We start from the raw sequence: 22,429 nt of genomic DNA, 5'->3' as shown, positions 1-22,429 counted from the left end.
ATTTGTGCAGAAAAACAAAAGTTTAAGGGATTTAAATTATTTTCTGGTGATTTGGGGCGAGTTGTAAGATTAAATAAATTATGACAAAATTAAACTGCAAGTCGGTTTTTATATTAGATTCTCAATTATATAAAGTGAGAAAAATGTAAAATAAATAATCCTACAAAATTCTAAATTGAGGCAACGTTAAAAGCTGCGTATATAAAATTAAACTAACATGAGTATTGAAGTAATAATTACAGAAACAAAACCAAAACCTGCAGTGTTTGTGACACTGTCAGCAAATGGGTGCAAAGCAGTTCACAGAAACACCAAATAAATCTTAATTTGTATTTTAAAACATAAATAAATACAAAACGGAAGCACAGAAATTGAATTAAGGTAAGATTTTAACTCTGCAATGACATTTTCTGATAAAAGTTTCTTAATTTTGGTTTGTGATAACTCACCTCTGCTGTGTTTTTATCCCAAATAGCCTCGTTACTGAGCAGATTATTAATTACTTTTACTTAATTACTGCTTTTTCTGTCTGTAAAAATCAGAAATAAGAACGTCCCGCTATGAGATCCAATGTTTTAAACTATCAATTAAATGACCAGTGAAGAGTTCCCTCCTTGAAAAAACGAAATAAATACACACTTTTTAAAGAGTATTTGTTATAAAACATCACAGGTGGCTGGGTGTATTTAGAAAAGAAATCTTTTATTACAGTATTTGACAAAACTAACAGTTATAATCAGAACACAGAGAATAAGGCCTCACCGTTGGTAAGGAGAGAGAAATCCGTCAGACCGTCCTGCGTGCGATAATCATCCGCTGGCGGAGAGAAACAGAAACAAACATCTGTCTGCCGAAAGCAGCGACCCACTTATCGAGCAGCACGGGGTCAATCTGGGGTCAAAACGACTGATTTAAACCAAAAATAAAACATCCTTCCACAACATCACTCTGGAGTGTTTCTGGTGCGAACTCTAAACTTCTGACATCAGGATTAGAAAAAATGTTAGAGTTTGAGGTTTTTCTCATGATGGAGGTTAGGGCCACGCTAAGAAATTATAAAAAAATTAAATTGCAAAAATAAAGTCACAAAATTAAGAGAATAAAGTTATTTAACAACTTGTATCAGTTTGGTTTTATGTGCGGAATATGGCTTTATTCTCGTATTATTTCAACTATTTTAATATTACAACTTTATTATTGTTTTATTTTTACTTTATTCTCATATATTTGAAATATAAAGTCTCGTATTTTGAGACTTTAATCCCAAAATATGATTTTATTCTTGTATTATTCCAACTTTATTTTCTTAATTTTTTTTTGTTCTTAGCATGGCACTGATACTCCATCATATTTTCAGACAAAATGAAACCTTTGTTTTTCTGGAAACTTTAAGTTCAGTAACAAAGAACCTTAAATACCTGCTAAGTCGTAGAGATTAGCTCAAATTTCATCTGTAAAAATTATTATTTTTCATCTCCGCAAAAGGCAACTTTGAGCAGAGTTGGAAAATTATTTAATCCACCAGTTTCTAATGAAACTTCTAATAGCTGTTGTACTTCCTGCTATTTTTCTTTTGTTTGCCACTTTTCATGTTTTGTGCTTCCTTTGATGGAAAAACTGCACATTATTTTCACATCTTTCCCTCTTTCATGTATTGAGCAAAAGCAGAAATGACACCAGACTGAAGAAAAGAGGCTTCGTAACACACTGACTGCATCCTGAAGGTCCTGCACATGATTCACTTGAAAAATAAACTGGTTCGGATTTTGATGCATTCGTGTGAGTAAAAGGGAAACTCTGAAAAACTTTGCTGCTCTATGACAGGAGATTCTGACTCTCACTCAGCTTGCCTCCGGCTCTTCTTCCTGCCGGGGGGTTTCAACGTTTACTGGCTGCTCCCCTCTTCCTCTTTCTTCTCCTCTTCCTCCTCCAGTTCCACCAGAGCGGCGTGCCGACTGGCCTGAGATCCCTCCACGAAGAAAACCTTCTTAATCACACCTGACTTTGGCGCCCGGATTGTGTGCTGCAGAGAAAACACCAGCACCGTCACAAACACACACGCTAAACCAGAGGTTCCCAAAGAACATTAACCTTTGACCTCTGACGCTTCTACAAAATATCTAAAGAAACGTCAACTTTTAGAATGTTTTTAATCATTATTAGTTAATTATTTCATTCATTTTGCATAAAAGCTGCATTACAAAGTCTGATATTATTTTTTTATTTTAAATGTAAGTTAAAATTAATTATTTTAACTTATATTTTATTTTACAAAAAGCCTGAATAACAGAAAACCGAAATTAACAAAGTTAAGATGAATCCCTTTATTTTGTTTTTGCATTTTTTTCCCCATCTTCCCTCCAACTTTCTAAAGCCGCCACAGCGCCCCCTGGTGGCTCCACTTAGAGAAGCATTGTGTTAACAGGCGTGTGTGTGTGGGTGTGTGTGTGTGTGCAGGTCGGTCACCTCCATCTTCATGGCGATCATGACCATGAGCGGGTCTCCAGCTGTCACTTTATCTCCAGCCTTCACCAGCACCTGGACACAAACAGGAAGTAGGTCAACACGTCTGAGAGACTGAAATGTAATTTCAGACCTCTGCGGCCGCCTCGGTGCCCCAGGTAAACATTAATAAACTCAGAGATTCAAATAAATGAAAAATAATAAAGAGAAAGGCAAAAACTCTACTGAGTTGTAGTTCAAATAAGAGCAGCCAGAACTCAAAACCTGCTGTTTCACTGCTTTTACATTTTAAAAACAGACTTTTCTGATACCACAGCCTTAGAGGAGCCATATTAATTCTTCCTTCACCGGGTTAGGATGGATCTACAGAATATGCTTATTAATTTTTTCCAGCAGCCATTGTAGAGCGGTTAGAAAGGTTGACCAAACCTGCAGGGTTCCGTTTGGGTCGCTAGGTAACGGGGCTGGACCTGGCTGGGGTTGCTAGGTAACAGCTACCTAGCAACCCCAGGTATAAAATCTATCAAATCTACTATTGGGAATAGTAAATGTTAACTACATTGAAACGATCCAAAGTAATGGTGTTAAAACACAACGTACAAAGAAAGTTACACAAAAATCTGTAAAATTTGCTCTTGCTAAGTTTTCTGACACACAATTTTTATTTTTTTGTTGTAATTTTAACTGAAATAAAACAACAGAGGTTTAGTCATATTTAACTTCAGGCAGTGAGAAAAAAAACTATCTACACTAAACTTCTACTGTTTTATTTCAACTAAATTTATTAAAGTTATTTTGATTTGCTAAATGCCAGAAAACAATGCAAGAAATCTTTTTTAGAATGTTTTATTATTATATTATATTATATTATATTATTTATTTATGTTTTCAGATTTTTCAAGCATCTAATAAAAAAACAGAATTGAGTTTTTTGTTTTTTTTATAGGTGGTTTCAGTGTGATTAATGTTTTCTAAACTTAGGCTTTTAACCCAACATTAGATTGAACTTTAATACCAAACTGTGCAGTTCGAATATCAAGCTCTGTCAAGGACTTCATACAGAAATCAGAAACTTTCCTAATTAAAATTCAAGCATTTTTCAGGATTTCAAGCAGAAAATCAGCCAGATGTTCTGCGAAGGGTTCGACAGTCAGTACATATGGAAAACAACAACTAGCGCCATGTTACGTCATGCTGACCTTCTCTATGGTTCCCGTCATGGGGGCCACAGCGCCGCCCTGTGGGCCCGACCCGCTCACACCGGCCAGGTACTTTGGCACAGGAACAGAAACCTGAGCGCTTCCTTCCTGTAAGATTAGACGATCCAATCAGCTTCAAGTCTTCATTACCGTCTCAGATTATTTCAGTACTTTATGTGTTTACATTTGAATTTCTACAAGTTCCAACAGAATTTCTTCTGATTTTGTAGGTTCTGATTTCAACAAACCAGGAGAACGAACCAATAAACAAAAGAGATTAAAATGTAACCATTAGTAACAAGCTTTTAAAACTAAAATCTGAATGAATGAAACAGAGTCAATTTCCATCTTATCTTGTGTTTTAACTCTGAGCAGCAAGCAGTGTTTGGAGTACGGTTGAAATGATTAATTGATCTTTCAAATATTGAAATATTAGTAATCGATTAATAATATTTCAATATTTAAAGTGTTTGGGCTTGTTTTACAATTTCTAACAGAATTTCTGATTTTGTTGCTCCTGATTTCAAAAAATTTGGAATAAATCAGAATAATCGTGATTAATTGATTATTTAAATATTCGCAAACTAATTTAGTAATCGATTAATTGTTAACTAAAGTGTACAGACTCGTAAAACGGTCATTTGCTGAAAGACCAACACTCTCGGAGCAGTAATTAAATCAAAACTGTACAAAAAGTATATACATTTTACATTTGCGATTAAAAAAAATCTCACTTCTGAAGTGGCAGCGTCAGCTTAATTTGGTTCCAATTATGTAAAAAAAAAAAAGAATCTATCAAGCATCTTTTGATATGCAATTATTAATAGTTTAATCCAAAAAAATAAACAGATCAGCTCTACACTGTACTGATGTTAAGTCAAGCAAAAAGGCTGAGTTTTTCACATGTTGATGTTAGAAGTATTTTGTTTTTTGCTGCAGTTGAATTATTTCTACAAATGATCAAGACAAAAAAAAAGAATTAAATTATTTATTAGCATTTTTATGCATTTAAACATTGTATAAAATATGTTTAAGTTAAATGAAAATTCTGCAGAATGTGTCTTTTTTTCATCCAATTAACTGATTAATCATCAGAATGATCAATAGATTAATTGATTACTAAGACAACAGTTATTTGCAGCCCTGGTTTGGATCGTACCGTGGAGAACAGGTGAACCGTGTCGTCCAGAATCACCAGTTTGGGTCGGGACTTCACTCCGTTCACTGAGCAGTGGAGGAACGTAGCTCCGCCCTCCAGCTCCACGGCGCCAGTCACATGGTACACCGCTTCTCCAACCTGAAGCAAGAACCCACAGGTTCACTCAACACACAGACCGAGTTCACATTAAATGTACATCTATAAGTCGTATTTTTTTAACGGTACGCACAATTAGAAGAAAAACACTTTTCTACAAATTTCCCACTCAGAATCCCAAACTTTTCCAAAACATAAATGTCCAGTTCTCTAAGTTTACGATGGCTGATTTAAAGGTTTTTACTTTAAAAATGTCTCCGGCTGACTATTTTGTTTAAATACGTATAAAAATAATATTACCCATCACATATATTAGAGCACAGTGTGGACAAAATCTGTGTGACAACAGATCAGGCTGAGACTCTGGCAAAGAGCAAAGCTTTATTTGGTCTGCAGACGGAGAACAACACAGCAGCAGCTGCTCTGAGGTCTGACTTGCAGCTGCAAAGCCCTCACAATATATAGAAGTCATGACACAATGTGGTCGTTCCAGTTTCAGTTGAACAATTTTCATGCAGGTCACGTATCCATAGGGTGGCTCAGTTGGATGATAAACATCTTCTATGTCAAATATGTGAGTTTCCAACAATCAGGTTTGCTAATGGAACAATTTTGCATAACAAAAACATTGTCAGAATAAATGTCTCAAAACTCTGAGCTGGTGACATTCTATAGAGAAACTTGTTGAGCCTCAGGACTTATTCCATCACACTATAATTATCTAAACTATCTGTAAACAAATACTGGACCTTGCTGTGGTATGTATGGTGAGGCGTTGTCGCCATCAGCAATCGCTGCAGGGACCCCTCTGACTGGTTCTACAGAAACTCTGGCCTACATACTCTAACAGATTGAGCAATACTAATGTGGTTAAACGAGTAAAAGAATTAAATAAAACTGTTAAAAGAAACAATACAACAATTTTTACTTCACAACCGAACATAAAGGACAGACAAAGCTCTATTTCTAAGTTTATTTCTACCATTTCCTTTTAAAAATCTATTTCAGTGCTAAAATATTAAAACTGTTGACATTCATGTAAAGAGTTATTTCATTTAGTTATTTTTCTTCATTATCAGAGAACAGAATGAGCGTAGAAGTTATTACGTTACTAATTCGCTACTTGTTGAATAATCTCACCACTAAAAATAGGAATTAAGTCCTCATTTCGTAATGTTTCTCCTAAAACAAGAAGCTTAGAAAGAAGATAGTTTGTTAAATGTCTTTAACTTACATGGCAATTAAAACAAGCCTGGATTTGTTAGTTAAATAACTTTTATTCACTAAACAAACAAGTCACTCTTAGAAAAGCAGAGATGCTGATTTCCTGACATGATTATTCACATTTTTATTTGTAAAAGATCATAAACAACTTTATTTCCTTTAATCTTTTTTTAGTTCAGTGATAAAATGTAACAAACAGTGGAGGAATATAACAAATGTCAGACAAACCTCTCAGATTATGATAAAACACCACAAGTTTAATCTGTTTTAAGGCATCAACAGGGATGGCGAGAAATAAATAGGTTTTACACTGATTTCTAATCACAAAATATAAAAAGCAGAGACTTTGCAGCTTACCTGCATTCTGTAGCTTCCATCCGAGTTATATGTCACGACAACATCAACCTCTAGAAATAAACAAGAAAAGGAAACAACTTAAACTCTGGTCTGAACAGGAGTCATGCTCAGCACAACGCAGCATTTTTAAGAATGTCTGAAGAATGGATGAACGTTCTAATGCTCGTTCAAAACTAAACAGAAAAAGACAAAATAAATACCAAAAGAATCCCACAGAACAGCTGGGAAACATGCAATCAGCTGATTTTAACATTCATTTTACTTTTTTCTTAAGTATTTTGGTCTAATTCTGGTAGAAATGTCTTAGTACACTTGAAATCAGACAAAACTAACCTATAAGTAACTTTTCAAAAAGACATATGAGCTTGTTTCAAGAAGATAGTTCCTTAATGTTGGTGAAAAAGTACTAATTCACTTATAATTAGTATTTTTCATCAATATTAAAGAATTATTTACCTAAAAGAAACTCATATGTCTTGTTGAAAAGTTACTTGTAGGTTAGTTTTGTCTTAGTTCAAGTGTACTAAGATAATTGTTAAAGAATCTTGACCAAAATACTTGGTAAAATTTTGTGAAAGATGCCGTAAAACAACCTCTGATAGTAGAAAACTGCATGTTTGTTACTCACTTTTGTCTCCCAGCTGCAGCCTCATATTTCTGTTAAACTGAATGTTGTTCCTCCAACCACTGCTGGAGCCAAATGGTGAGAAGGGATCTAAAATAAAAACATCAGAAAACATTATCTTCTCTGCCTGTTTTTGCAGAAACGAAACGCCCTCTGTATCCTGCTGACCTGTGGAGGCCTGGGTGAAGGCCTGGGTGTGTTTCTGTTCCTGCAGCAGCAGGCCCAGGGCGGCCTGGCAGAGCGTCTCCCCGGACGGCGCTCTGGGAGCGGGGAAGAGGTCGGCGTAGTGCTGAGGGATGAAGCTGGTGCTCACGCGTCCGGCCTCGAACTCGGGGTGGCCAGAGAGGCTCAGCAGGAAGTCTATGTTGGTGTTCAGACCTACAATCTGACAACACAACAAGCAACAGAGATGATAGACATCATCACTGTCACATTCTTTCAAAATATGATTTTTTACATTTTTAAAACCTGATTTTGTATGCGCACATTTGTTTAGCTTATAAAATTCTCCATGATGTTGTTTCTCCATCTTTAAGAAAGTTAGTCTCTTTGAGATCAGATAACATAACTAGAGTTACAAGGGCGCCCTCTGGAGGTGAGTGCAGCAGTTTTATTCATAAAACTGTCCTATTTTATTGAAAGGAGTCATTTGAATACTTTGCTAAATGACTTTTTAAGATGTTTTATACTGCAAAAACAAAATCTTACCAAGCATTTTTGTCTAGTGTTTCAGTGCAAATTCCTTAGTTCACTTGAAATAAGACAAAACTAACTTACAAATAACTTTTCAGCAAAATATCATTGTCTTAAGTCAATATTGATTTTAAAAATAATTAGTTGAACTGGAGGATTTTGTCACTTACAAAACGAAATTTTTCCCATTTTATATATCAGATAATCTGCCAGTGGAACTAGTTTTAAAAATCTAATTTAAGCAATTATTCACCCAAAACAAGCTCCTACTTGTAAGTTAGTTTTGTCTTCTTTTAAAAGTATTTAAAAAAATGTATATGTCAGTACACATTACAAACTCAACCAAGCAATAGTTGGTACAATTTAGGTTTTGCAGTGTAATTATAAAATTTTTGGACATTTGGCAAAATGTGACTGTTAAATATGTAGATTTGTTCTGTTGAAGGCAAATAAACAGTTTTATGAATTATCTGTATCATGCATCTCATGTTGAAATGTTAATGAGATGTTGTATATTGTCGCTGTGTAAATAAATAAACAGTATCTTACGTTATATTGTCGTAAACAATATCTCAGTTTCTTCAGGGCAGCAGATCGGTCTTCTCCCCAAACGACAAGCTTGGCGATCATCGGGTCATAGTGAGCAGAAACCTCATCACCTGGAACCAAAGCAACAGGAGAGCTTCAGGTTTTCTGCACAAGTTCATAAAAAAACAAGTCAGGCTCTTCACTGCCTACTGGGATGCAAGTTATTGACTAATGAGTTCATCTAAACTTGATTAATTGCATTCCTCCTGAATTAATATTAAAACTTTGCGGCATTAATTCATGACAGCCCTCAAAATCAACTGTGGTTATCAGCGCCATGTTTATTTTTTTTCATGTTACAATTTTTCCTCTGCTTTTCTGTCATGATATAATCATATATAAATATATAACAGCTCTCTTGTTGTTGGAATGAGAGATGTTTACAATGTACTGCACAGCCGCTTTTTGAAACGCCAGAAAAGATGGAGTAATATGAGTAACTTTACTCTGACGTCTTAACGCCTTTACCTCGGATGTGACGTCAAACCCACCTTCGAGTTTCCACTTCCCAGGTAACTAAAACGCAACATTTGGTGAAACTTCAGGAACCTGTTTTGTATTTATATTTCGAAACAGAACCGCATAAAGTGCATTTTGCATCCAACATCGGACACTTTTAGGACCGTTTGTCCTTTTAGTTTCATAATAGCACCATCTTTAATTTCTGTACCAAAGGATGAGCAGAAATTTTTGGAAATAATTTTAATCTAATAAACCACTAATCGATCATTAATCCTGTGTTAATACCTTCTCTGACGCCGGTTTCTATGCGGGTGTGCTGGTCTGCTGCAGGCGTGGACAGGTGCAGCAGGGGCCCCGCTCCAGGCAGGAAGTCGTTGTTTGGGTCCTCGGCGTAGATTCGGGCTTCAAAGGAGTGGCCGTTTAAAGTAATGTCCTCCTGGAGGAGAGGCAGCCGCTCCCCCGCTGCCACCTGGAGGAAATGTTTCAATAAAATAATGTATTATCGTCTGATAAGACCTGAGTGAAGTTGCCCCAACTTCATCTTCAAATCAGACAAAATTGGAGTCAAACGTTCGTGCAGCAAACGTTTGACATTTATGCTTTCCTTTGAAGATATTAATGAAAGTTTGAAAGGTCAAACAGCCTCCATCATTACTCAAATCTAACAAAATCGGTGTCAATAAGTAAGTAAAAGCAGTAAAAAAATTCTGTTTGCGCCACTATCATTTTAAAGATATTAATAAAAAGGTTTCCTCAAAGCAAAAGCAGCACAAACAAAAACTGTTTGCTACACAAACATAGCAGAGTTGCTTGACACAAGATTTGCTTAATTTTGTAAATATGAGTGGGGGGTAGAGGTTGACCTCTGATGACATCTGGAAACTTTTTTAATATCTTTAAAAAGATAGCGGCACAAATGTAGCACAACCATTTGACACCAATTTTGTTAGATTTGAAGAAGGTGGTGGGACTTCCCTGCGGTTCTGATGGTAAACAGAGTCTGGGTTTGGTGGTTCTGCCTCACCCGGAGCTGCCACTCCACCAGGTCGGTTCCTGTGATCATCTCACTGACTGGATGCTCCACCTGCAGCCGGGTGTTCATCTCCATGAAGTAGAAGTCATGCTGGGCGTCCATTATGAACTCCACCGTGCCTGCAAGACGATGAACAGCATCCGTTACTGCGATGTGTTCCACGCCAGCAAAGAGGTCAAAGGTCGCTGCAGCCTAACCTGCTCCCACGTAGTTCACAGCCTTGGCTGCTCTGACGGCGGCTTCTCCCAGTTTCCTCCGAACATCAGGACCGATTCCAGGCTGGGAGGAGATTCAGAAACAAAAGAAAAGAAACATGAGGATCAGAACTGAAACACACTTAGACTCAATGTCTGGAGGGAGGGAGGGAGGGAGGGACAAAAGAGGGAAGGAGGGAAGGGGAAGTTAAAGGAAATGGAAGGATGGAAAGAAAATAGGAAAGAAGGACAGAAAGGGGAAGGACGGAGGAAAGGAGAAAAGGGAAGGAATAAGAAAAAAATTTAAAGAAGGAAGGATGAAAAATTAAAAGTTAAGACGAATGGGAAGTAAAGCCTAGAAATATTTTTTTTCTTACAGATCTTTTGGGTTTTTAATAAAAACTTAAATTTCTGATTTTTTTCCAGATTGCATAAAAACAAAATGCAAAATGTGACTAAAATCTGTTAATGCATTTTTCTATCTAGACGCTTTCATCCAAATCTGACAAACAATGACCAAACATGACATGAACACGCAAACTTCTGAAAACACAATAAAGATCTACAAGTCACTTATTCCTGAAAAGTTGCTCCTACTTCCTGCTGAATGAATGAATGAATGAATGAATGAATGAATGAATGAATGAATGGATGCCCAGCGTTCCGTTACCCCTGGAGCCTCCTCGATTATCTTCTGATGTCTCCTTTGGACGCTGCAGTCCCTCTCAAACAGGTAGACAGCGTTTCCATGCATGTCCCCAAACACCTGAACCTCTACATGTCTGCAGGAAATAAATAAATGAAAAGAAAAAAAAAACAGGCATTCAAACACAATCCAACCGGAAGTTAATGCCAAACTGCGAGCTTTTCCTACCTGGGATCTTCAACAAACTTCTCCACCAGCATCACGTCGTCGTTGAAGGACTTCCTGGCTTCCCGTCTCGCCGACTCCAGCTGTTCCAGGAAGTTGGCGTCGGACCGAGCGATTCGCATTCCCTAAAATATTCCAGGTTGTTTTATAGTGGCAATAGCAAAAATTACGAAGTTCCCTTTAGTTAACGGTTCCTCTTACTTTCCCTCCTCCTCCACGGACTGCCTTGATCATAACCGGAAACCCGATCCGGGAAGCCTCAGCTTGCAGTCTCTCATTTGATTGGTCCTCTCCATGGTAACCACCTATGATTGGCACCCCAGCGGCAGACATGATGTGTTTGGATGTGCTGTGAATGAAAATAAGTACATTTTTCTCAGGCTGTTTAAATATTTCCAAATAAAACCCCAGCGGAGGTGGGTCACCTCTTGATGCCCATGTCTCGGATGGCAGAGGATGGAGGTCCGATGAAGATGATTCCTTCCTGTTTACAGGCCTCAGCAAACTCTGTGTTTTCAGACAGAAAGCCGTAGCCTGGATGGACCGCCTGGAAACATAAACACAACCTATTTTGGCAAATGCAAACCAAATCTGCTTTTTGGGGGGTTTTGCCCAAATGTGACTTACATCCAGAGTTCGGTAGTAATTTGTTACATTTACTTGAGTAATGTTTGGGTGAAAAATACCTTTGGGGTATATTTTACTACAGTCTACTTTACTTTTCCTTGAATAATTTTATTATGAAGTATCGCTAATTTTATTTGAGTAAAATTTCTGTATTCTGATCTTTTCACAGCCCAAATAAATCCGATGTGTGTCACTTCCGTATGTGGTACTAAATCAGATGCATCCGATTGCTTTCAAAGAGTCTGCAGTCTGATCGGTCATGTCGCATTTTATTCGGTTTTTACGTCATTGACGTGAGACAACCATTATAATTCGGCACCAGAAAAAGCTAGAAGCGGTAAATCAGGACGAAAACAATGGCTAAAATTTCTAATTATGAAAGAAGAAATGATCTGATCTTAACTCCGGGACAGTGAAGGGCGTCCCATCACATCCCAGTCCCGCCACTCCGAACAATCTTCCCTGCAGAATGTTTTGTCAATTCTCCACAAAAAGCCGTCGCTATTAATTCTGCTTTACTTTTATTAGCTTACTTCGTCTTGTTATGATTTTATAACAATACTGTCGGCTACCTTTGATGAACAAACTTTTTAAAAATCGATCCATAAACGGCGGAATTCATTATTACTTCTGTAAACAGAGCACTGACGTGTGACGTCAATGTTCTTCTGCGCATGCGGGTTGCTTTGGGGGCCTAAACCGTTAACACAGAAGTCTGATTTCGGGCGGAAAAACGAAATTGAGTATCAAGGCTTGCTGTGTGAACGATGTAACCTTAAGTTACAAAATATACATGAAAAATGAATATCTTAATTAAGAAGCGTTACTCACATGTGATCCGGATCTTTTGGCCACTTCCAGAACTTTCTCCATGGAGAGGTAACTTTGTTGGGAAGGAGGCGGCCCGATGTGGTACGCTTCATCCGCCTGCAATAAACAATGTTAAGACCTGATGGAGAAAATAATTTTAAAAGACGAGAGTATAATGAGGATATATCTGATCTATCACCATGGCAACGTGCATGGAGTGTCTGTCTGCGTCGCTGTACACCGCCACAGAGCGGACGCCCATCTTTTTAGCCGTTCGCATTACACGGCACGCAATCTCTCCTCGGTTGGCGATCAGAACCTTTTCGATTCTTCCCACCTCTGCAGATGTTCAAGAAAAATAATCCCTATTTATCTGGAATCCTTATAAGCACACATTTATTTTGTTTATCATAAAGACATGCTCTAGTATTAGGTTTTTTCGTTATAAATGTATAGACCTCTCTGCATATTTTCAGGATTTAGTGATTCATAAGAATACACTGTAATGCCATAAAGTTTCATTAATGCCGCAATGTAAAAATGAGAATAAAAAAAAAAAAATTATTATTTGGGGACAAACTTGAAAAATTTAAAACATACAAAGTGAGAATCAGGACAGAAGTTTTACATTGCAGAAATATTCATACCCTTTAATTTTCTTAAAATTTGACAATACAAACATGAACTGCTTTGTATTTTTATTAGGATTTGATGTGACAGACTAACACAAAGTATAGTGCGTAACTGTGAAGTAGAAGAAAAATGACACATGGTTTTATTTTTACAAATATCAACCAAAATTGTTTGTAACTCTCCATCTTAACTATGTCTCTCCTAAATCAACGTAAGCCTAGTGACCAGAGGATAGCTTCAAGACAGAAAGTCTTAGATACATTTGGAGCTTTAAAGGAGTTGTTTAAATCAAAACATAAGTATGGCCTAGTCAAAGTCCAAACCTAAATGCAATTAAGTACTGTAACAGCACCATTTTGCAAAAACAAATGAGTCCCTAGATGTGCTGATAGAGACGTGCCTCAAAAAGATGTTTCTACAAAGTATTGATTCAGGGATACTGAATAAAAACATGTTTTACTTTCACCTCACAATTATGCATTTGGTCAGTCACATTGAATCCTAACAAAATACACTGAAGTTGGCGGCTGTAACATGACAAGTGAAGTTAAAAATTATGATTACACATGGAGGTCAGCCAAGGAGATTTCTGTTTTTAGAAATTAGAAGGCATATAACATAGACGCGATAAGCTAAACTGTAATCATATTCATAGTGATGATTATGCATCACTTTTATGATCCAGGAATTAAACCATGTGATTGTTCTCTCACCTCCTGAAACAAACCTCACTCCTCTTTTGGTCCATGACAACTTCCTGAGGAAAGAAAACAACATCCTGGGGTTAGTTTTTTAATCTACATCGCTGTGAATATGAAGGATGATAAAAGATCACATCTATGTGGCCAAGATGTTAAATCAGGTAATTTAAGCACGAAAACCTCCAGATGTCAGAAGTAAACAAACTGCAGCAGCTACTTTAGCATTCTGCTAACTTTATTTAACCTTGCTCAGTTCATCTCTCATCTACTGGTTTTCACAGTTTGAAATGTTTGAATTACATCTTAATTCATGATGGAAAAACAAACTCAATTAGAGGAGATAATAAGTTGTGACTGTTGAAAGGTAAATGGTGGTTTTTAGAGCGCATCTGAATCCTTATCTCAGATAGAGGATAAACTGCGTGCAAACTCGTAAGCTAACACTGAAAAGCTAACAATTAAAACGGAGGAATGTTGAGAATTTCTAACCTAAGTTAACCAGGTAAGCTTTTGTACTCACTGTGAGAATATCCTCAGACCTTGCAGTGCTGGAAAACTCAGAATAACTGCAGCCATAGCTACCAGCTGCTGCTAAGGCTACCGCTGCTAGCTACCTGTTTGTTAGACTGAGAGAACAACAGAGGAGCAAAACGCAAAACTTTAATCTAAAAACAAATTATTTACAATCAAATCCAATAGTAATAACTGCAAACAACTCACTTAAAGAAAAAATGAAACGCTGTACAATTAAATCTCATTCAACATGTTCGATTTAGCTTTTTTAAATTATTTTATTCATTTCAGACCCTACTGAGCACCCGTAGAGTGTTCTAGCCAATCAGAAAATGCGCTGCGGAGGCGGGGAGGATAGTGTAGTTACAAAGTGTCACCACAGGAGGGGGGTGTTTTTCTGTTTCTCTGATGGCAACGATAAGAAACTAACTCAAAACTTCCGTTTATCAATACCTATTTTTTAAAAATATTTAATATTATGGACAAAAATTAAATTCAAATTTGTATCGAAAATAAAATCACTTAACAAAGATTACCTAAATCACGTATATTTTTTAAGAAGAATAGATAATGAGTAAAAAATTATAAATATTTGAATAGTTTGTGGACAACATATGAACAATTACTTTAAAATTTCTGGCATCTATTTCCGGAGATTTTGAAAATTTCAAAATTTGATAGAAAAAAACCTTTAAAAAACAGAAAAGTTCAGAGTTCTAAAAGTCAAAATAATTTGACTGAAAATCTTGATTGAAATATTTTGAAGGTTGTGATTATAAACCGATAGAAACTGCTAGAGTTTATGGGATTATGACTGTTATTCCTTTAGTTTTTTCTAATGGAGTTCCAAAGAGGAATAACAAAAGTTACTATTGATATTTCTTTGTACTTTAATGTCTATTTACAGAGTAAGTTCCAGAAGTGAATTTGGCTTTCATTTTAATGTTCTTATAGAAATTTTCCTTTTATTCGAAATGTGAGTTGAAAAAAAAAATGCAATAATGTGCTTTACATGAAGCAATATCTCCATACTTTAACACTGAAATTGAGCAACAATGATAAATAAAAATGCTTGTTAAAAAGACAGAAACATAAACATTGATATAAAACTGTAAACTGTAAATTTTAGACGTTTAGAGAGTTTAAAAAAATGAAACATTAAGTTCAGAGTCTCTCATATCCTGGTGTGTGGCGATCTCTGATGATCAGGAAGCTCAGCACGATGCCGAGGAGGACTCCGGTTGCTATGGACCCGATGATGATGGGAACCGCTCTGTGGTTAAAATCAGCCCAGCACTCATCCTCTGACACACAAGAGAGGGAAAAACTCAACATTTAAAAATACTCAGCAGTTTTTGGTAGAGTAAAAAATACCATCAGATAGAAAAAAAGTAAAATTACATCCAAATTCTGGAATTTCAAAGACTAAAATGAAAATAAATAATTGTTATACTAATGGTAAATAATTACCATTAGTATAACAAAGGTTTTGCACAAACAAGACGTCTCACTTCAACTTAAATTGTAGGTGTGTCTTTAGCTCATAATTTTTTAGTTTTTTTATTTGTGAAGTTTAGTTCCTCACAGTGGGTAGAATATCCTGAAAATTTACTCAAATAAAAGTAGCTATACTTTATAAAAACATTACTAAAAGTAAAAAATAGTGTGACAAAAGTATTTAAGTAAATGTAATTAGTTACTACCCACCTCTGCTTATTGATACCTTTTGATAATGAGACTCTTATCCCTCCAATATTTTATAAGCTCTAAGTGGAACATAACTTTAGTGAACTTTAGACATTATCTATCTCTTGTCACTATAAATCCAAATAAGCTGCTGCTGGTCATTCCCCCCTACTCAACGTTTAAAGTCGTGTGTCAAAATGGCTGCAAATAGATGCGCAATTATACACCTGTTTATCTTTGAAAAGCAGAAGTGGAGCCTCCTGCACAACCAACAAAAATACAGCAAGGGGTTTCTGGATGGTAAGTCAACAACAAAACACTTGTGTTTTCGTGTAGCCATTGTACAGCGAATGCAGCCGTAAAACCAGATGACAACACGCTGGAGCTCTGCTTGGGTTGCTAGGTAACGGTGACAGAGGTTTTTGAAATTACTCATTTTCCAGACATCATACAACATTAACTTATTGTTAAAAACCGTCTGGATGTGTTTCTTAAATGCTTGGATTGTTTTTATAAGAGACCCAAATGGAAATACAAAAACATGCAAAATGTGAATTTTGAAAAATAGGTCCGCTTTAAAATTACTTTTTATGTCCACTAGATACATTTTTTGAAATCATTTTACGATGCGTCAGGTTTTCAGCCCTCCTGCTACCTTCTCTGAACTGCCCATCGGGGACACCAAAGGCCTGCATCTGCAGACGAACCAACTTGATCCGCAGCTCAGAGGAAACCGACAGGAGCGACTCTGACGTACACTTGAAGCTTTTGTCATTTGCTGCTTTGAAAAGCGTCTGGTTAGATAGAAACCCAGAATATGTTTTATCTGTGAAGAAAATAAAGCCGTAAGACAGAAACAATTAAAGCTTTCCTTTTACTGTTCCAGATAAAATGCTTTCTGTAATATATCTGAGCTCTCACTGGGGCATCCTTTGCAAACAGGTAGAGGGAACAATCCAGCCGCCAGTTTGGTGACGTAGAAATTATCTTCATCCTGTAGGAAAAATAACCGGACAATGAAATTTTGCACACAAATTAACATGTGTTAAGAAAATCCTAAGCAGTTAAACTGGTTTCTGTTTGGTTACTTTTCTGAAAGTGAACTCCAGATGTGCAGAATTATCCAGCAGCATGAGGGAGAGAAGAGCTTCATCTTTGCTGCATTCACCGCTCAGCATAACCCTGGAAGGATCAAGGCTGAAATACCAGTTTGTCTAAACACACAAAGAGAGAAACGCTTTGGGTTATATTCACTAATAATTCCTGCATTTCAGTTATAAGAATCTCAAAACTGATGCTGCACGGATGTATTTAATCCCACGTGTCAAAGATAAGGCGCGAGGGCCAAACGTGGCCCACCATAGCTTCTAATGCAGGGGTGGGCAACTCCAGGCCTCGAGGGCCGGACTCCTGCAACTTTTAGATGCATCTCCACTTCAACACACCTGAGTCAAATAATGAGGTCATTAGCAGGACTCTGGAGAACCTGACTGCACTTGGGAGGTGATTCAGCTGCTGGATTCAAGTGTGTTGGACCAGGGAGACTTGCAAGAGTTGCAGGACACCGGCCCTCGAGGACCAGGATTGCCCACCCCTGTTCTAATGTCTTGAGAGGGAAGCATAAATATAACTTTCAAGACAATAATTGTGTGCTTAAATGTTATTTTGTCAATGAAATCAAAGCCGTTTTTATCTGCATATTGCAAATTACATCACGCAGTCCCTCCAATGTTTTTGCAATTCTGCGATTAAGTAGGTTCACAGAAAATCAACAAATTATGAGTTTATTGCAAATTTTCTGCAACACATGTCAAAAACATTGAGCTAAAGTTACATTTACTGTCATACATAACAGCAAATACCACAAAATATCTTTGAAATATTTAGAATTAGCACCTCAAAAAGTGATTTTGATTCAAAATAAAAACAAACAAAATAAAACAATCGCAAAATTCTGGAGGGGCGGATCAATGTGAAGCGATGTTCAATATTTAATTTTAAGAACTACATGTCGAATGCAGACACAGCTATTTATTAATACTTTAACAGTTTCAATGTATTCTGTCAGAACCGACCCAGAAGGAAAATGAGTTTGACACACACGAACACACACTGCTGAATCCTTCAGAGCTTCTCACCTTGTTTTCGATAACAACATACTCTGCTCCCAGGTTGGCTTTAATGCACGGCTGCCCAGCATAATCTCTCAGCATGTAGCTTCCTGAGGACGCAACAAATGCAAGTGCATCAAGTCTGTGGTTGGATAGGTGGCTTGAGACAAACAATAATTTACTGTCTGAATATATTTGTTATGTTTCATACTTTACATCATGTTAAGCTACACTGAACAAATAACCTTGAACAAATCTCACTCAGGTTAACTAAAATTCTTCCACTAGGTGTTTTTTAAATCAAATTTTAGGTGTATGTAGTATTATTTCATACATAAAATACAACATACAGAAGGTTGAGTTGGGGAGGTGAGGTCCACTCAACGTTCTCAACGTTTAAACTGGCGCATGAAAATGGCTGCAAACAGATGCAGTTATACAAACATCTTTCCTCAATGGTAAGTCGACAACAAAACACTCGTTTTTTTTTACAGCAGCCACTTTAGAGCGCACACAGTGGTAAAAACCAACCAATCGTTCTGTAGCTCTACTCGGGTTGCTAGGAAACGGGCCTGGGCTCGGCTGAGGTTGCTAGGTAACGGTGCAGCGCCCGCGGGACAATCTGGAGGTTTTTCTAACGGCTAAAAAAACACATTAACTTATTGAGAAACAACAGCTGGGAGTTTTTTTTTAAAGTGCTTGAATTATTTTTAGAAGCAATTGAGACCCACATGGAAATTAAAAAATGTACAAAATGTGAATTAAAATGCTCCAAAATGCTAACATTTTCAGCCCTGTAGCTCATTCTTCTGGAAAGTTCTTCCGAAGAAACGTCCAGACAGTTTGAGAAAACCTCAACAATGCCGCTAACACTTCCTAACACGGCTTGTGCCATCCTCTTTGCATCTTATTGATTATTTATTAATAGTTGTTCTTGTCATAATTCAGGTGACTGGGCTCACCAGGTGTGGGAACGGTTTCGATGTGTTGAAGAACAGGCCTGTAGAAATGAGCCGTAGAGCTGCCATTTCTCTGCAGGCGGAGACCTGATGAAGAAGGAACTTTATCACTTTTTCTTCTGAAAGTTTATTAATTTGATGCCAAAGCAGAAACAGTGTGAGAAAATGTGAGGATGTCAGTAAAATGCTTAAAATAGATTATATTTTAATATCCCCTAGGGAAAATTTGTCCCAGTAGCAGCTGCTCAATCAAAAATAAATACACATACAATACATATAAACAGCTAGAAATGTAGACTAAATACACAACTGTTTAAAAATAACACACACATAATTACATCAGAAGGAATACGAATATATCTTGTACCAGGGGTCTCTGAAATTTAGACACCTATACAATTCAAGAATTGTCCCAAATCTTGTCACCGCAACAAATTGTTGGTGCAAATGGACAGGTTTTATATTTTTATAGACTTTTTAGGAAAGAATTTCACTAATATGAGTTTTTTTTTTAAAGATGTAGACAAATCCAAATATTCTAAAAGTGGAAAAAGTTACAAAAAGCACAAAATATTTGTCTCTAGTTCAGCAAATCTTTATTTACTTATTAATTTGATAGTAAATGAATCACAATCGTGCAGTCAGTGTTTATTACACTAAAAACAGGAAACTGGTTTTGAAGATACTGACCCATATCTTGATGTTGCTAAGGATAAGACCAATTTAATTATTTTCCAAAAAAAATGGAGAACAATGGACCAAAAAAACTGCCAACATTTTTCATGAGACAAAATGTCTGCAGACCGCACACATCCTGGACACAAACTGTTTAAACTTTTACCTTCAGGTTGGCACTAGAGAGCTGTTTCTCTCGTGAAGAGAGCCAACATCAATATGATTCATATCTGCATTAACTCAACCTCGTCTTCCTCTTTGAAAAAAAGAACACTGTACATATCCATACTTCAAAGAAAAAAAAAAAATATTTTTAAAATTTTCAGATATTTAATTCAATGTTTTCATTGAGAGCAAAGCAAAGTTAAGTTATATTTCTTGTTTCTGTACACAAAAATGACGAATGAAGCAGATTCTGTGGAAACACTGCAGTTGTTTTCATGTGGCTTAAACCCACAGAGTGAGAAAGAACAAAACTGAGAGCTATTATTACTGTAGGGGGAGAACAAAACCAAGATTAAAGTGAATATTTTATGCATGAACATGGATTTGTGTAACAAAGTCTGATATCTGACTTGGTAAATCGGAACCAGAATCGGTATTTCTACCCTTTAACGGTTTTATGAAAAGATGTACTCGCAAATCAAAAGAGAAACCACAAAGTCTGACCTGGTTTCTCATTTTAAACCAATAATGTAGTGAAAAAGCATCAAACTTACCTGGAAGAAAAGCAGTTAAAAGGAGAACAACCAGTCTGCTCGTATGGGAATTTAGCTGCATGGTTAGAGAAGAAATGTGAAGGTAGATTGGTGACAGATAGGAAGTGCAGCTGTGGTTTGCTTTGTAAATGTGAGAGCAGCTCAACACTTGAGAGGCTCATGAAGAGAGACCACAGAAGCAGAAAGTCAGTTGAAAAGTTTGTCTGCATCATCTGAATTTTCCATTTAATGATCATGGATGTAAAGAAATCGTAATGCAAGATGGAAACTTTAACTCAATAAATGGTAAAAAAAAACAAAAAACATTACATGTCAAGTTTAATGCAGGATTTTCCTTTGCCTTTAAATAGACTCAGCAGCGTCGGTAGAGAGGAGAGAGACAAAAAGTATCAGCTTGTTGTGTGAAGAGAAAGTTTGTTCTTGTTTGATTACTTTGGTCAAATTTAACTTAATAATATACTTAAAATACCAAATTTCATCTAGTTTTGTTTTTTTGTCCAGCTTAAATGTTTCAAATCATTAAATAAACAATAAAACTTGAACACCTACAGAATTATGTTAAAATGCTGAATTAATTTAATGGCAATAGTACGGTAGCTGAAAGAAACTCCAAAACACACAAACACACACAAAAACAAAACCAGATGAAAAACGCTCAAATCACAAAAAAAAAAAAAAAAATAGAAACCTGCAACCAACAAAACAAATACAAAAGAGACATAATGCAACCACAGAACAATCCTGTCACCACACGAAACACAAGAGAAATGCTGCAAATAGCAAAAATAACAGGAAGTGCAAAACGCTTCAAACTCACTCCACATAACAGAGGACCTCCAGACCACTAGGGGGAGTCGACCACCGAATCACATGGAACCAGACTCTCAGTAAAGACGATAAAAGTTGGAGGAAGAAAGAAAAGGAGCGACACACTTCATCCCTTTTCAAACATTCAATATTATACAATATTATAGAAAATCAGCGTATTTACGGGTTTTTATCCACTCTGAACCAACATGGGCTGAAAGGAAGAAGCCATTACGCTAATATACAGCTGGCCGATAAACTGATTTAATTAATCACATTTGAAGATTTCATTTTTGGAAAATCAGGATTTTTTCCACCAGAGCACTCCTTGCGTTTTCATAGTAATGTGTGACGTAGGCAGGTCCAGGACGGCCATCTTGCTTTATAGCTTCTATTTATTTGGACTTTGAATTCAGGTCAACTCTAAAATTGAATATTTGGGCAAGGCTAAGATTTTGTTTATTTTTAATTGTAGGAATAAAATCATAATGTTACCAGAATCAAGTCATAATTTTATAATATTTTCATGATAAATATAATTATATATTCCATAATTAGTGGAAGTACAGCTAGGATCAAATTATTATTAGTAGTATTTCTCATTAAAACAAGGTTTCACTCACAATTTTAAGATGAATTTTCTGGTAAAATTGTGTTTTTTTTCTTCTACTATTATGACTATATTGTCATAATTAAGCACAAATTCTTATAACCTCTGTTATACAACTCAGACTGAAATGAAATCCACTTTTTAAAAATATTTTCTGGCCACAACAAGAAGAAGAAGAATGCTTGAAGGAATAAATCTCAGGTGTTCAAACCTAAGGACACTACACACTGTCAAGCATGGTGGCGCCACTATCATGCTGTGGGTCTATTTCAGTAAAATTGGTCACAAACACACATTAAATCAGATTTTGATTAATTAATTCATATGAACTCTATCAATTATGCCAGGAATTTTGTTAGCATATTCATCCAGATGAATCCAACTGATGCTTGTTATTGGAATTCTTTTTTTAATAATAAATTTAAATTTTGTGCGCTAACTGCTAGCTTTTAGAAATCAATAAAGTTGTTTGTTTAAATATGGAAATTTATTCTCTACCTGGTAGTTTTCCTAAGCTTAAAGGTCATGTTTCTAGTGATTCTGTATAGCAAAATTTATCATGTAAGTGTTTTAATTGTTTTTTCTGTAAATATTTAAACTTTGAAAACCAACAG

The 22,429-nt window shown here is 36.3% G+C and overlaps 2 protein-coding genes across 3 annotated transcripts; both read right to left on the bottom strand.

Annotated features, from left to right (window-relative positions):
- Positions 1-681: 681 nt before the first annotated feature.
- Positions 682-14,682, bottom strand: mccc1 (methylcrotonyl-CoA carboxylase subunit). Of its 2 annotated transcripts, XM_028027022.1 has the most exons (20): positions 14,456-14,682; positions 14,256-14,361; positions 13,748-13,791; positions 12,601-12,740; positions 12,423-12,518; positions 11,390-11,511; positions 11,166-11,313; positions 10,968-11,089; positions 10,764-10,875; positions 10,097-10,178; positions 9,891-10,018; positions 9,152-9,335; positions 8,366-8,475; positions 7,292-7,508; positions 7,127-7,213; positions 6,499-6,548; positions 4,822-4,959; positions 3,663-3,770; positions 2,467-2,538; positions 682-2,023 (listed from the first exon to the last, which is right to left on the bottom strand). In XM_028027022.1, the coding sequence occupies exons 2-20, from the start codon at positions 14,309-14,311 to the stop codon at positions 1,886-1,888; spliced, it is 2,154 nt and encodes a 717-aa protein (XP_027882823.1). In that variant the 5' UTR covers positions 14,312-14,361; positions 14,456-14,682; the 3' UTR covers positions 682-1,885. The 2 variants fall into 2 exon arrangements, with proteins under 2 accessions (XP_027882823.1, XP_027882822.1); XM_028027021.1 differs by having other exon boundaries at positions 14,256-14,682.
- Positions 14,683-15,084: 402 nt separating this feature from the next.
- On the bottom strand, positions 15,085-20,527 carry lamp3 (lysosomal associated membrane protein 3). The gene is made up of 7 exons (XM_028027050.1): positions 20,399-20,527; positions 19,008-19,091; positions 18,073-18,155; positions 17,023-17,148; positions 16,856-16,928; positions 16,590-16,760; positions 15,085-15,552 (listed from the first exon to the last, which is right to left on the bottom strand). Exons 1-7 carry the CDS (start codon positions 20,457-20,459, stop codon positions 15,413-15,415), a joined length of 738 nt encoding a protein of 245 aa, XP_027882851.1. The 5' UTR covers positions 20,460-20,527; the 3' UTR covers positions 15,085-15,412.
- Between the last annotated feature and the right edge of the window lie 1,902 nt (positions 20,528-22,429).

Source organism: Xiphophorus couchianus, chromosome 9 (genome assembly GCF_001444195.1).
Source record: "Xiphophorus couchianus chromosome 9, X_couchianus-1.0, whole genome shotgun sequence".
Lineage (NCBI taxonomy): Eukaryota > Metazoa > Chordata > Actinopteri > Cyprinodontiformes > Poeciliidae > Xiphophorus > Xiphophorus couchianus.
Note: the sequence above shows the minus strand (reverse complement) of the source record. Positions and strands in the feature narration are given on the sequence as shown.